The 14,886-nt window shown below is 48.3% G+C and overlaps 1 protein-coding gene and 1 non-coding gene across 4 annotated transcripts in view; both read left to right on the top strand.

The window, feature by feature from the left end:
• Window positions 1–14,886, top strand: part of arhgef10 (Rho guanine nucleotide exchange factor (GEF) 10) — a 50,979-nt gene that overhangs the window by 15,990 nt on the left and 20,103 nt on the right. For 2 of the 3 annotated variants that reach the window (XM_030356283.1, XM_030356282.1), the window contains exons 6-20: window positions 326–417; window positions 737–793; window positions 1,213–1,400; window positions 1,951–2,067; window positions 2,775–2,886; window positions 3,144–3,256; window positions 3,363–3,440; window positions 3,687–3,866; window positions 4,135–4,251; window positions 4,737–4,829; window positions 5,299–5,469; window positions 7,330–7,475; window positions 8,183–8,379; window positions 12,505–12,620; window positions 13,972–14,099. In XM_030356283.1, the coding sequence (XP_030212143.1) occupies window positions 326–417; window positions 737–793; window positions 1,213–1,400; window positions 1,951–2,067; window positions 2,775–2,886; window positions 3,144–3,256; window positions 3,363–3,440; window positions 3,687–3,866; window positions 4,135–4,251; window positions 4,737–4,829; window positions 5,299–5,469; window positions 7,330–7,475; window positions 8,183–8,379; window positions 12,505–12,620; window positions 13,972–14,099 (1,905 nt within the window). The remainder of the gene's footprint in view (window positions 1–325; window positions 418–736; window positions 794–1,212; window positions 1,401–1,950; window positions 2,068–2,774; window positions 2,887–3,143; window positions 3,257–3,362; window positions 3,441–3,686; window positions 3,867–4,134; window positions 4,252–4,736; window positions 4,830–5,298; window positions 5,470–7,329; window positions 7,476–8,182; window positions 8,380–12,504; window positions 12,621–13,971; window positions 14,100–14,886) is intronic. The other variant, XM_030356284.1, reaches the window with a different exon arrangement.
• Window positions 8,689–8,762, top strand: trnai-aau (transfer RNA isoleucine (anticodon AAU)). The gene has a single exon. It is a non-coding gene; the product is annotated as a tRNA-Ile (tRNA).

The raw sequence follows: 14,886 nt of genomic DNA on the forward strand, positions 1-14,886 counted from the left end.
AATATTCTTCCATGGTGCATTGTGCATGTTTTTTTTAATGCTCTTAAGGATACAAATGCGTGACAGTTGTTTTTGACCAAGGCTTTAATGCTGGATTTCTAGCAAACTGATTTGTAACTGAAAAAAGAGGCAGAGTTGGAATGTTAATGACTATCTCTTTATTCAAACTAAAAGGCCATTGTTGTGAACCTAGGGCCCTTAAAGTGTTCCTGCATTCAGCCATGATTGCACTCCTTTGATGGTACCGTTCCTATGTATGGATTACACTGTGTTTAGCTAGTGATTGTCGTAACGCACTTCCATGCACCTGCGTTGTGTTCTTCAGTGTTTTTAGTGAGGACCCCCCCCCACCCATCATAGAGGAGGACGCGCTGACCAAATGGGTGTCCGACCCCGCCAACACTGCCTGGATGGAAAGTAAGACGCAACACAAGCCCGCACGAGATCACTGTGTGTTCACAGGAACGCTTAGATTGTAGTTTCATTTCTCTGTGAATCCCTTCCTTACAACACAAATCCTCACAGAGGATGCCCACAGACGCCATGTTCTGGTCGCTGCTGACGCAATATCCCGAACTTCCTTCCCTCTTCTTCTCTTGGGGAACTGGTAGCGTCTCAACTCTTCCACGATGTGACATCCTGTTTTCATTCTGCAGCGACAATAGACTGTAGTGTGATCGTGGTTTTAGCTTTCTATTGAAGATCTGTGCGTTGATTGATTTATTCCGTCCCGTAGATCCAGATGAGGTGATCTACGATGACGTGCCCAGGGAGAACTCAGACTCCAACACAGGTCAGTGATGAACCTGAACCCATCCAGTTCCTCTAACTCATCGTGCCTATTTGATTTGCTTACTTTCACTTTGATTTGATTTTAAACTATAAAACATTGATTCTGTGTGACACATGAACACGGTTTACGTACAGCCTTTTATAAATAGATCCAGGCACGCTATCAAGCACCAGAAATAGAATCATGATGTTCTTTACATAAGTGGTATAGCTGTATTTCCCAATGGTCTTACACACACGCACATTGTATGAGTAAAGATTATGATCCAGACATTTGGCAACAAAAATCGAGTTAAATCTGAAACAATTCAGAATAAGAAATGTTATCACCCATCACGACCAGTAATTAAAGAACCATCAAACGAGTCCAGTCCGTCCACGGCGGCGCTGTCCCGTGCTAACGACCCGGTTGCGTTGCAGACCCAGACGACATGATCTACGACGACGTGGAGCTGGGGGAGGACGGCGGCGGCGGCAGCTCGCTGGACGCCGGCTGGAGCTCCAGCGAGTTCGAGAGCTACGACGAGGCCAGCGACGGCGAGGGCCGCCCCGAGAACGGCATGCCCCACGCCTTCATGAGGGGCAAGCCCCCGCAGAGGAAGACCCACGTGTGTACACGCACCAAACACTCCCACATCCACGACCCCCTCCGCCCCCCCGGGCCCTCTCTGTCTCACTCGCTCACACTCTGATCCTAGGGGCGGATTCAGAGATGAAACCCCCCCTATGGATTGCATTATTGATTCCTGATTCCCTTATTGATTCCTGGTTCCCATGTATAGTTCATCGCTACCTCGCTCCACACTACTCAGATGAAGACAGTGGATGGATCGCCCTGCGTCCATCTCGTTTGTGTGTTTGCTATGTATGTGCGCTCTTTAATTGTAGACGGCCCCTTTGGGTTCAAAGACATCGATCCACTTTTGCTGATGCACAGCACTCTGTCCCTGCTTAGCTTTGCATTTCAATGGTATTTCTGTGTGTAATTTGAATGTGCTGTGTATTGTAATGTAAGACGTGGTGGCTGCATTTTGTTTAAGCTTAAGGGGTGTGTTGTTGCTGGAGAAACATCTACCACAAAACAAATCGACGGACGTCCCCCACACACTCGCCACGCAAACCTTTGCCAGTAGTAACGCTTGCTTTGCTTCCGTTTAGCTCTCTCAAGATCTGACACGCTTGAAAGAACACTATGAGAAAAAGATGAAAGATCTTATGGCAAACACAGTGGGAACGGTAGAGCTGCAGCAGCTCAAGCAGAGGCACGAGCAGAAGGTAAACCGCCTGCCCGCTACCACCTCTCCCGTGTCCCTGCGCTAGACAAAGTAGTCCCGACCGCCCCCCTCCAACTCACTTCCCTCCACTATACCCATATTCACGCTCTCTCTCGGCCTAGCTAACCCCAACCGTGGGCGTCTCGGCTCTGCTCACAGACTGGTTGACCTCATCCTGCTCTCATGTGATTGGCTGGTGATGGTGGTGGCCTCGGTGGTGGTGGTGATGATGGTGGTGATGGTTGAGTCAGCGGCGTTGTTCATCTTTATGTCCGTCGTCCCATGCTACCCTGCATTTCAAATTTCAGAATGTTAAAAATGATAAATAAATAAAGCTAACACCTAACCACCCTTTTGTAGCCGGGTTGCTAACCTTCGCATTCCATTGCCTTGCTAGAAAGGACAGCACATTCCATGCTATTCAGTAAGGTGGCCGTGAAGTCTAACAAAAGTTGGGTCATTGGGTTCATCTTCCATGCTGGAGTCGTGGAGGTAACTCTACGGTCACCCCTGCTCCTCTCCTCTTCTGTTTACATCAACTGTCCTAACATGTCCTTAACACTGCCCTTATGCTCCCACAGCTCACCCTGGTTCTTTGTTCGGGAACGTTTATGGGCCGATCTTTATACATGCAAACAAAGTAACGTTTAACATTAACGTTTATGAGTATGCCGTCATGTATATGTTTTTCTTAATTTTTGCCTGAAGATGCAAAAGCTGGTGAAAGCTGCCAGGGAAGGCACCAAAGACGGACTGGAGAAGACCAAAGCAGCGGTTAAAAAAGGACGCTCTTACATCAAGACCAAGTCCTTCTGTAACGGTACGCATTGCGGTATCCTCTAGGTTTTTATCTCCAGGTTTAAAACAAAATTCAAATACATTGTTGGCGTACAATACCGCTCTGGGCAATAGTGTCAAGAGCAATGAACGTCCAATGAACTGGTGTTGATATAAGCTGCGTGTTATAACAAGGTTATCTTCAGGAGATCCAATGAAAGATTAGAACAATGACCTTGTTTTTCCGTTATGGCTTTGTTTATCTTGGCTTGACTCTGGCCTCCGCTTTGTGTGTCACAGAGAGGAAGTCTGCCTTCTTTGAGGACGAGGAGACGGACCTCTTCATCGAAGTGGACTGCTTCAACGTGGAGCCGGTGTTGGGGCCCGCCCCCGAGGGCCTGTCGCAGCAGCAGGTACCCAGCATGCACCTGCAAAAGCCACATCAGCCACTGATGGCACCCATGCAAAAGCTCTCTGCTAATTGGCTAGCTCCCTGGACTGCTGTTTGTTTCCCCACAGCTGGTGAGACGGTGTATATTGGGATCGATACTGGAGAGTGAGAAGAACTATCTGGACGCCCTGAAGAGGATATTAGAGGTAGGGAATTTTTAACACTTCAATCAAGGACGGCTGCTAAACAGTCTATAATTCACTGTCTATTATTTAAATCGCCTTGGATTAAAGGGTCTGCGTTTGATATTAGCATCTACTAAATTACTAAACATTAATGTGAATTTCTGCAGTAGCAATGTTTGACCAGCGGTGGTGCTGTTGATCATTATTTATTTTAATCTTCAGTGGAGTCGCTAGTCGAATCCCCCCGTCTCTGCTCTGATCCCACAGCAGTACGAGAAGCCACTGTTGGAGGTTGAGCCGAGACTACTGAGTGACAGGAAGCTGAAGATGATCTTCTACCGGGTGCGGGAGATCCTCCAGTGCCACTTCCTCTTCCAGATCGCCCTGGCCAGCCGCGTGGCGGATTGGGACAACCTGGAGATGATCGGAGACGTCTTCGTGGCGTCGGTGAGCCCCGACTGAAGTCTTAAACGCGTGGTTTGCCGTTGATGCAATGGCTATAGTTGCTAAATAACTAAGGATTGTTCACAAACATTTTTCAAACTGTAAGAATTTACAGTATGGTCATAAATAGGCTTCACAGTACTTCAATACACGTATCCAATATGTTCACCAAAAACCGCATATCCATCCGGCCTGTTTGTAATAATAATTGACTTCCACTCCCTGTGTGTTGTATTGAATGTATGTATTGTATTTGTGTGTGTGTCACCAGTTTTCCAAGTCCATGGTGCTGGACGCTTACAGCGAGTACGTCAACAACTTCAGCACAGCCATGGCCGTGGTGAGGAAGACGTGCGCTGCGAAGCCCAGCTTCCTGGACTTCCTCAAGGTTAGGAACACACACACACACACACACACACACACACACACACACACACACACACACACACACACACACACACACACACACACACATGAAAGTATGAAAGTTGTTGGGTAAAAAAATCGAATCAGATGCAGCCATAGATGTTTTATTTGCCAATGGAATGCAGATTTACTTCAGTATTAAAGTGTGGCGTGTACATCTTGCTGATCCAAGTGTCTGTTGATAAATGTACCTGCCGCATACCTTCTCTATCAGGCTCAAATATCCCCCCCCCCCGCTCAGCATTTTGTTGACTATTTTCGGTTCAAAGTTGAGTTGGCATATCATCTTCCGCCACATACTGTATTTTCTAAAAACTAAATAGGTTTCAAAAAAAAGAAAACCATACAGCGTCTGTATCTAGTTTACGACCGTGTGTACCATGTATTCCCTACCACTGCATTGACAGCACTACCAGAATCATGGCCCCTCTGTGTATCTCTGCTCAGCTTCGTCAGGAGACCAGTGGCGACCGCGTCACTCTGTACGGCCTGATGATGAAGCCCATCCAGAGGTTCCCTCAGTTCATCCTGCTGCTCCAGGTACTGGGGGGGTGGGGCTCACTTGTTGAACTAGCAAGAAACCTTCAATGAGAACATGTACAGCACAGACAGAGTAGTATGCCCGATGGCCAGCAGGGGGAGCACTTGGCACATATGTTTTAAAGTGTGATTTTTGATGAGTGCCCTCTATACTCAAGATGGGCTTTCAAAAAATGTTTTTCCTCAGATCTCTCTTAATCCTGTTGCTTTCCTTCACATAGTTTCCTTGCTTATGTCTTCAATAAGCAATAGGCAGATCACCTGTGATACCTTCACTTCCAGTTGAAATTAGCAAATGAGCCCAGCGTAATGAAATAAAGTTCTTTGTTAAAATACTAGCCGTCTTTTCACCCAGTCATGTCCCTGTTTGTGTGTGTGTGTGTGTGTGTGTGTGTGTGTGTGTGTGTGTGTGTGTGTGTGTGTGTGTGTGTGTGTGTGTGTGTGTGTGTGTGTGTGTGTGTGTGTCCAGGACATGCTGAAGAACACCCCGGTGGGCCACGGCGACCGGCTGCCCCTGCAGATGGCGCTGACGGAGCTGGAGACGCTGGCGGAGAAGCTGAACGAGAAGAAGAGGGAGGCGGACCAGCGCTGTGAGATCAGACACATCGCCAAAGCCATGAACGAGCGCTACCTCAACAAGGTCCATACATGCACACACGCAGAAACGCACACAGGCACACGCACAAACACAATGATATTTTTTTATCAAGTGCTATTTTTAAGTGCCAGGCCGTACAACATACAATAAGTGCTTACATTTAGTGTCAGGACGTACAAAATAAGTGCGTCAGATGGAACCTACAACAGGGAGCCAGTGGTGGTCACACATGGGAGGACTTTGGTAGGTTGAACCCCAGGCGTGCCGCAGCATTCTGGATATTCTGGAAGGTTCGGTCGAGTAGGAAGGGAGTCCAGCCCGGAGCGAGTTGAGGTAGTCTAGGAGGGAGTTGGCAAGTGCTTGGACCAGGAGCTGAATAAAAAACTGTTGCCAGTACGGGTATCGAACCCGCGACCTTGGCGTTATTAGCACCACGCTCTAACAGACTGGGCTAACCGGCCCCTGTAAGACCTGTAATGACCCATTGGTGAATGCACCCCTAAGCCCACACCACTTGTTTACCATACAGTGACTATAATCAATATCTTATTTTTTTAATATTTATTTTCATTCAATGCTTACTAATATTCAATAACGAGGTTCATTAACATAAGTTCATGATTTAGGTAAACTAAAACAACAATTGCCTTTCTTTTTAAAATGCGCAGGCACGTACAAAATCACACATACATTACACACACACAAAAACACACACACTAGACCTATTGATTAGTTACTACTAATCAATAGGTCTACTTTCCCATGTGTATATTCTTATTGATAATGTTTTTTTCCATTCAATAATCAACAGCAAGGTATGAAAAAATGAAAGTTCCTGACTTAGGAAAAACTAAAAACTAAAATATCAAGCACTGAACACTAAACAATATAATATTTATAAACGCATGGCCATCACCTTAGTGGAGTTTGTTAGTTTCTGTGTGTAGTGCATACCGACTATGATGTAATGGCATCTCCCCCGGACAACACACACCCTTATGGTAAACATGTGAAGTGGGATTGGGGTTGTGGTCACAAATGTGTCTATATCTATGCAACTGGGGCCGGTTAGCTCAGTTGGTTAGAGCGTCGTGCTAATAAAGCCAAGGTTGCGGGTTCGATACCTGTACTGGCCACAGTTTTTCATGGTATAGGCTGTAAACTAAGGTGGTTTTACGAACTGGTAGATCGATGTCAGAAAGAAAGTCTGTCATCAATGCTGTGCTGCCACAATCCTAGAGAACACCAATACTAAATGCCTCCTAGTATTTCCCTAAACCTCTTTACCTGTCAGTCTTGAATTATCTAATTATTTTCTCGGCATGTTTATTTTTATTATTTTAAGCTATTTATTTATTTTAAATAGATGAGTTAATTCTGAGTATTTCCCACGTCCAAGAAAGTAAACCCATCCCCATAATATTGGTGAGTTTGCATCCCTGTTGTGCACGTATCTACAACAACAGAGCTAGGCCCTGCTCACCCATCCCCCCCTTGTCCGTTCCTTTATCATCAGTCGCGTATGTTTTCACTGATCCTTCAGAAACTCAAGCTCCCGGTGTTTAATCATTCAGAGAGATTCTCCTCGTATCAGTGTGTGGGAGGCACTTCTCAGCTAGCTGGTTCACATGCTGGGCCAAGTGCTCTCCTCCTTCTAAACAGAGTAGTATTTATAGAGCCCGTCGTAGCCCGCCATGTGCTCAGGAAACCAGGCATCGCCTTCCCGAGAAAAAGTAATTATTTATCCATTTGTATATCAGCCTCCTCCGAGCGTTATCTGCATGGAAACACATGGCGGAGCCGTGCATGGAGGTTCACTGCTACCGTTTTTAGGAAATGGGTTCATGCTGTGCTCGTCTTGGTACACCTGGTGTTGACCTCTGACCCCCTGAACCCCTCTAGCTCCTGAGCAACGGCAGCCGTCACCTGATCCGCTCCGACGACATGGTGGAGACGGTTTACAACGAGCGCGGCGAGATCATCAAAACCAAGGAGCGACGCCTCTTCCTGCTCAACGACGTGCTGATGTGCGCCACGCCAAACATCCGGTAACGGCCCCCCACGAACCCCCCCAGCAGACCCCCAACTGGGCTGAAGCCCCGCTTTATCCAGTGATGAGCAGAACACGTAACCCATCTGCCTTGTGATGTTAACTTTTTTTTAAACCTTTGTGGTGCTGTGTTGCGTTTAGATGACACGTTTAGATACTTTGTCTTTGTCATGTATAGCATCAGGGCTAACCAGAAGGAAGTAGCAAGCTAAACGTGTCCTGTCCATACTCGCGCCCAGTGTCTGCGTTGGGACTTGTACGTGCCTGTGAAGTGTGGCTTGGGACGATCTCAAGAAAGAGAGCAGGAGGAAAACTCCCCGGGGTTTCCACCGCGTTGTGTCGTCATCACAGCAGGCCGGCTGCCCAAAGGCCCGAAGCCTTTCTGGCTGTTCCAACAGGGAAAAAAAAACTTTAATTGCAATCTTGGTAGTAATATAACCCAACCCCGTTAATGATCAACCTTGTTCTCTAAAATTGCTAGCCACAGGGTTTATCTCATCAAACCACAACCATTAATAGCAAAATACCCTGGAATAATTATTTACATTTAGGGCATTTAGCAGACGTATTTATCCAAGGCGAATTAACATTACATTGTAAGTACATTATCTTTTCATTGTGATTCATGTTATTCGGCATGCTAGCTGACTGGTCACCAAGGTGTGGCTGGTTGAGCTTGTTAATTGACCCCTCCCCTCTCACTAGATGCAGCCAGGACGGCAGCGGGGGCGGGGCCATCGGCAATGCCCCCCCGGGACACAAGTTCCTGCTGAAGTGGAGCGTCCCCCTGGGCCTGGTGGACGTGGTGGAGTTCGGCTCCAGCGAGGACGTGCCCGCCACGGGCCGCCACCCCGGGGCCCAGCACCACTCCGGGGAGAAGGTGGTCATCAACGCTAAGCCAAGTATGATAAGCAAATCATATCCACCGCCGTAACGCCAGCAAATATGTTGTCCATTGGCCTCGGTGTGTAGAGTTTTCCATTCCTCTGTTCCTACCTGAGATACTGTGGTGGAAAATTCCATGTCAATAAATTCCTACCAGGGTTTTTGTTCCAAGAGAGGTCAGCTCTCCAACGGCTGGGGAAGGATTTTTATATCTGCATGGAGCTGGACTTACTTTAACCTCTGCTGTAATGTTATCGAATGCTAGAGACACTGAAGGAGCTTGGGGAGAGGTGACGAGACTAATGGTGTTGTTGTGTCAAGAAATTGGCCGGTTAGCTCAGTTGGTTAGAGCGTGGTGCTAATAACGCCAAGGTCGCGGGTTCGATACCCGTACTGGCCACACTCCTTTTGAGGCGATGTGGGGTGTTGCTGGTTAACACACGCTGCGAGTATATGAAACTTCAAGTTGACAAATTTTTCATCTGGTTTCTTGTAAAGGCATTAGCTGCCCGCATGAGCCAAATAGCCGAGTTCAGTGACCTCAGTGTTTCCACTACCTCCCTCTCCTCCTCTCCACTGTCACAGGCAGCTGCTGAGCCACCGAGCCACAACTTCACCGGGGATAATTAGTGGTCTGTTTTAATTCTGGGCTAGAAGTTAGTTTGTGTCTTGGGCATACACCTGTGTGGGTGTGTGTGTGTGTATTTTTGTTAGTGCGAAGCCCATGGCGGGTTGCGGGTTCCGTTCATCTTGGAGCTTTGATGTTGACCGGTGTGTGGCCGTCAACAGGTTCAGTGGGACACAGCTGAGGTCAAAGCCTTCCATTTTCTATTGCCTGTGGCCGGGGGCTAGAATTACCTCCAGTCAATTACACGCAAAAGCTCTGACCTCTCGTTCTCACTCCCTCTGTCTGTGTCTCTCTCTAGCTACTTTCTCTCTCCCTTTCTTACCCTGCCTCCCGGGGACTGCTTAACTTTTTCTAACCCTGTATCTGTCTCTGTCTCTGTCTCTCGCCTTCTCTCTATTGCTTTTCCTCTTTCTCTCTATCTCTGTCCCTCGCTCTAATGCTTTGCCTCTTTCTGTCTCTCTCTCTCCCTCGCTCTATTGCTTTGCCTCTTTCTGTCTCTCTCTCTCCATCGTTCGTTCTTTCGTGCGTGACTAGTGTTCAGTGCTGTTTAGAATGCGGCTGCCAGAGTTCCATTTGGCTTTATGCAGCCAGGATGATCACTGATATTCATATAGTTCCAAATGCTTCAAGAGTGTTCCTGCATTGGTTGCATATGGGAGCTGAAGAGAGCTGAAATTGTGTTCAACAATCCACATTCGCACATTATGCCTTGTGCAATGCTACAGCCTTGCAGCAGGCTGTGCTCTGTGACATGAAACACACTTGTGTTAAGAGGGCAGGCCGACGGATCTGTGTAAAGACGGGATGGCTGAAGGCTTCCATCCCAAGCCATCAGGTCCTAGCAGGTGAAGGCATGTAGGACCTGGCCCAGTGACTCCACACTAGCTGTCCAATACGAGGACCCTATGGCTGTTAGGTGGGTAACGACGGTCATGGGGGGGTCAAGGCCTGTTGTAACAATGTCCGCAATTATTCTGTTTACGTTTAGAGTCGTATGTGGCGAGATGGTCATTTTGCAAAGTGGGTAGCACAGGAAACAATGGTTTTCCGTGGGCTTACGTGGGTGGTTCAGGAACCTTCGGCAAGCGGTAAAACAATGGCTTCCACAGTCCTGCAGCATTCAGCCCAAAAGCAGACCGGGCCACTCGCCCCCTTAGATCCCATCCAGCATGACGTCACCCCCCCCAAACTGCTCCGAGCTTACCTCAACCGCTTTGAGTAAGTGCTGATTTATCCCCGCCAAGCCGTTCTGTTTGCTTGTCTTCTGTTCTGACCTGTATTGTGCCGCCCGGTATGTATCATCAGGGGCGAGGGGAACTTGGTGAGCCATGAGTCGGCGCTTTGTTTGCCTCCGAGATGTGCCCAGGTTATTCTCAAGCCTCGACGCTCGGTAAGGTGCCAGGACATTTGGGGCCGCCACAAAGGATCATTGTGGAGGCTGGAGCCAGGGTGCAAGGGCTTCCACAGAAGCCCCTCTCATGCACCGGGCCCCGGGGTGTCTAGTCAGTCTGGCTGTGGTGTGTTTATGGGCTGGGTGCTGGTGTGGCTCTGACAGGCTTTTGTACCTGCCTCTCTTTCTTCACTGAATTGGGTGAATTATTGAGAAGAGATTTTCTCTGTTGTTCTTTTTTATTTTGGGGGAGATTTCTTGCCCAAAAAGAAAGGGAAATTACTTAGTTTGTATCAAAACTCTTCCTTAGTCTAGATTCTTCTTAAGGTGAATAGCTGGATTGGCAATGAAATTAGCAGTGGATGAATTAGTGGTCCCAGGTCTGCCAGTCAATTTCAAATCGTGCAGAAAGAATAGCAGTGAGGACTAATCTTGTAGTCAATCATGTAGCAGCCAAGATTGAAGGGCTATGGTTTGGGTAACTGAAGTTGCACGCTACACTAGAGAATTCGAAGAGCACGAAAGAGGCAAACTAACACACTATAGTAGGTTTACCGAGGTACATTGTTTGTGTGTTTTGCTTTTGCATCCGCAAACAAACGGGGCTAAACGGTTTTAGCATCCGTGCTGCTAGGAAGTGTAAGAGCCTGGCTTCCTCTGTGCAGTCGTGGAGCACCTGATGCATGCCAAGTGCTCTGAATGGAGGTACAAATACCACGACGGAGGTTTCCCTGAGTCCCCTGTAAGGCGGCATTCTAATGCATCGGGTGGGGGCAGTGGGGGGCTTCTACGTTGCCATGGTGCTGTAACACTGAGGCGGCCTCAGTGTCTATTTGTAAGACAAAAAGGAGGAGAAAAGCCAGTGAGAGGAGGAACGTAGGGCGCTCCAGGCTTCTTGTTCCTCCACTCTCTTTCAGCTTAACCCTTCCTTCCTTCCTGATTTCCTGCCTCCCTTTCTTTGGTCCACCTTCATCGGGCTGTAGAATAGTTAAATATATATATATATATATATATATATATGTGTGTGTGCGTGTGTCTATATATATGTCTGTGTGTGTGTGGATGCAGCAGTTGCGTTTCATCGTTTCTTTCTCCTCCTTTTGTATTTGGCGTCCGATCAGTTACACGTCGGCAGCTTTCTCCTAGCCCACGAGATGCCTTACTGTTCACTAAGAGTGTGTGTGTGTGTGTGTGTGTGTGTGTGTGTGTGTGTGTGTGTGTGTGTGTGTGTGTGTGTGTGTGTGTGTGTGTGTGTGTGTGTGTGTGTTGTCGGTAAGCACATCAATTCACAGTTACAATTGTGTTATTGAACTAGAGCTTGGCCCAAACAGTGCAATGTATCTCGAACGCCTTTTGTGTGGGTGGCTGAATGACCCCCCCCTCCCTCCCAGAGGAGCAGCGGTGAAGGCCAACGCGCACTGTGCAGAGCTGTCCCGCTGTACCAATCGATCCTTCCTCTTTATTGATCCGCCTCCGTCTGGTTGTCAGTGTAAATCAGCAGACTCGTTAAATGCTCTCATTCGGAGCTGCCAGCTTTCCCCATGCATCAAGGCCGTCGTGTCAGGGGAACCGCACCCTACCGCCATCTCCACGGTGCCAAAGTGCACTGCGGTGATCGCGTGTCGACTCAGCACGCCTCACCACTATGCCATGCCTTGATGCATTCGTTGCGCACAGAGCTGTACATGTTCTGGAGTGCCATGCTGAATGATGGAATTGTTCCTTGCCAAACTACCTCTGCGGCCGCAAGCAAGTCTGTTTGATTTGTGACAACAGTGTTGTTGATAACAAAACCTTGTGTAAGCGTCGTTCGCGTGCTCATATTTCATCATTTGATTTAGTTATACACTGCTATTTTGGTGGTGATCACTTTTGTTGTGTCCAGTTCCACTCATAACATCTCAAGATTTGAATGAAAGCCTTTGTCTGGAAAGTAAGATAAGTAAATAAAATATATACTACTCTGGGATCGTTCCTATTCTAAAGTGTGTGTGTGTGTGTGTGTGTGTGTGTGTGTGTGTGTGTGTGTGTGTGTGTGTGTGTGTGTGTGTGTGTGTGTGTGTGTGTGTGTGTGTGTGTGTGTGTGTGTGTGTGTGTGTGTGTGTGTGTGTGTGTGTGTCCCAGGCAAGCTGTACATGGGACCAGGCCAGCTGTACCAGGACCTGCAGAACCTCATCCACGACCTCAGCCTGGTCAACCAGATCTCCAGCATGATCGGCAGCCTCAAGGGAATCTATCAGGTAGAAACACAGAGACACACACGCACATAGGTACACACACACACATAGATGCACAAACACACAAACTACTCAATATCTTCTCTGAGGAAATGGAGGACATTCCTATGAAGTCTTATTCATCAGTTAGTAAATCGTAGCTTCTCAAAGATATGTATTAATAAGCCAGACAGAAGTGGACAGAAGTAGACTTTCTGCTGCGTGGCTTCCAAGGACTTTACAACTCTCATCCAGCCAGCTCCTTTCTCTGGTTTCCATGGAGCCTGGGCAGCCTGCTAGGCATATTATGTCTGAGCAGATGGAATGTGCCAGCGTGGACTGTTGGACTGAAGAAAGTCACCCCCCCCCCCCCTCAAACTCAAACACACAGGCAAACCAAAATCTACAGATTTTAAGGCAATTTCATGCCTGTCATGTCAACCTGTGGCCACACACACAAACAAATACACCCAAAGAAATACACTTACACACACAGACAGACATACGTACACATCGACACATACACACACAAATAGACACAGACATAGACAGTCAGACAGACACGCACACTTTGGCCCATGTGTAGCGCAGAGAATGTGTATGAGTGTTCGTGCTGGCAGGGGCTGTCAAACCGTTGCAGAGTTCAGATGGAGACACGGAGAACACACTGAGAGACATGTGTCTCATACAATAGACCGGGGACGAGGAGATTGACGGAGAGTTGTGCCAGAGGGGTATTCTCATCTAGAGCAAGTTCGATGGGCAGCAAGCGTCAACACCCCTGAATATTTAATATCTTCGACAAACTGCCCTGAACAGCTTTGTTGTTTTTTTTACATTTATTTATGTTTTCCAACGAGTCCAAGTTCAACCGAACTCAACAGCGACTGCCCCAGCACTGTTCATCCACCCTCCACTTTGTTTACTGTTGCCATGGTGATGGCCAGTCGACTCATCCCACCTCCCCCCTTCAGTCTGCTCGTTGTTTTCTTATCCTAAGTCAGCTTAACGGATTGTCGTGAAATCGGATGGTTGCTAGTTCGATCCCCGGCTCCCCCTCCTAGCGGAGTGCCGAGTTGTCCTTGAGCAAGACACCCAACCCTAACTGCCCCCGACGAAGTGGCTATCGCTTTGCGGTGTTGACTCCCTAATGTGTATTGGTTTGTGTGTGTATACTTGACGATGGACTCCGCCATTTATACTGTATGTGTATGAATCGGTTTAAGTTGATTTGGATAACAGCATCTGCTAAATGTAAACGTGATTGTGTCTTTCTGCCCTCTTCCCACTGTTCACCCCTCTCGTCTCTCTGGACCCCTGCCCCTCTCCATCTCCCTCCCTTCTCTCCGTCTCTCCTCGGGGTGCTGGGGGGCAGAACGTGAACCCCGCAGTGGCCCAGGACTGGATGTCGGGGCTCCAGAGGCTGATCCTGAAGAAGGAGGAGGAGATCCGGGCGGCCGACCGCTGCAGGATCCAGCTGCAGCTGCCCGGGAAACACGACAAGTTGGTTCTTCCCCTCCCCCCCCCCTCAATCCATACAGACCCACAGACAGACAGACACAGACACACAGACACGCAGACACACAGCCATCTTATCACTCCCACCGCCCCCTTCCTTCTGCTCTTGGTGTTCTTCGTTCGTGCTTCGTTCGTGTGATGTATTTACTGGTGTTTCATCCACTAGTGCTAATATAAGACGCAAATCACACAGACGGACCGGAATATTTCTCTCCCCCTGGTGTGAACATCCCAAGGCTTCTGGCGACACAGCTGTTCCTTACAAGTGTCTGAGGCACACACAGACTCACACAGACTCTCTCACACACACACACACACACACCCGCAAACACACTGTTATTGTCTGCATATTGGCCCCCAAGCATCCACCTTGAACTTGTTTACTCACGCCACCTCCCCCACTGTAACAGAATCTCGCTCTCTCGCTCTGAAGCTCTCTCTCCCTTCTTCTCCTGCCACTCTCTCTCCTTTGCTAACTCTCTCTTCCTCTCTTCCCCTTCCCCTCTCTCTCCTTTTCCGACTCTCTCTCCCTCCTTCCCCTGCCTCTCTCTCTCTCTTCCCCTGACCCTGACACTCTCTCTCCTTTTCTTAATGTCCCTCTGAGTTCACTTCCTCTTCCCGTCACTCCATCCATCCTGTGCAGCCGGTTTATCCACGGTTATCTTTGGCATCACAGCTGTGTCTCCCTAGACTACCTCATGCCAAACCCACGGCCACGTCTCAGCATGAGCAGCTGGGACCCCCTACTCAACCACCCTCTGCCCCCTAGGCG

This window comes from Gadus morhua, chromosome 5 (assembly GCF_902167405.1).
Source record: "Gadus morhua chromosome 5, gadMor3.0, whole genome shotgun sequence".
NCBI lineage: Eukaryota > Metazoa > Chordata > Actinopteri > Gadiformes > Gadidae > Gadus > Gadus morhua.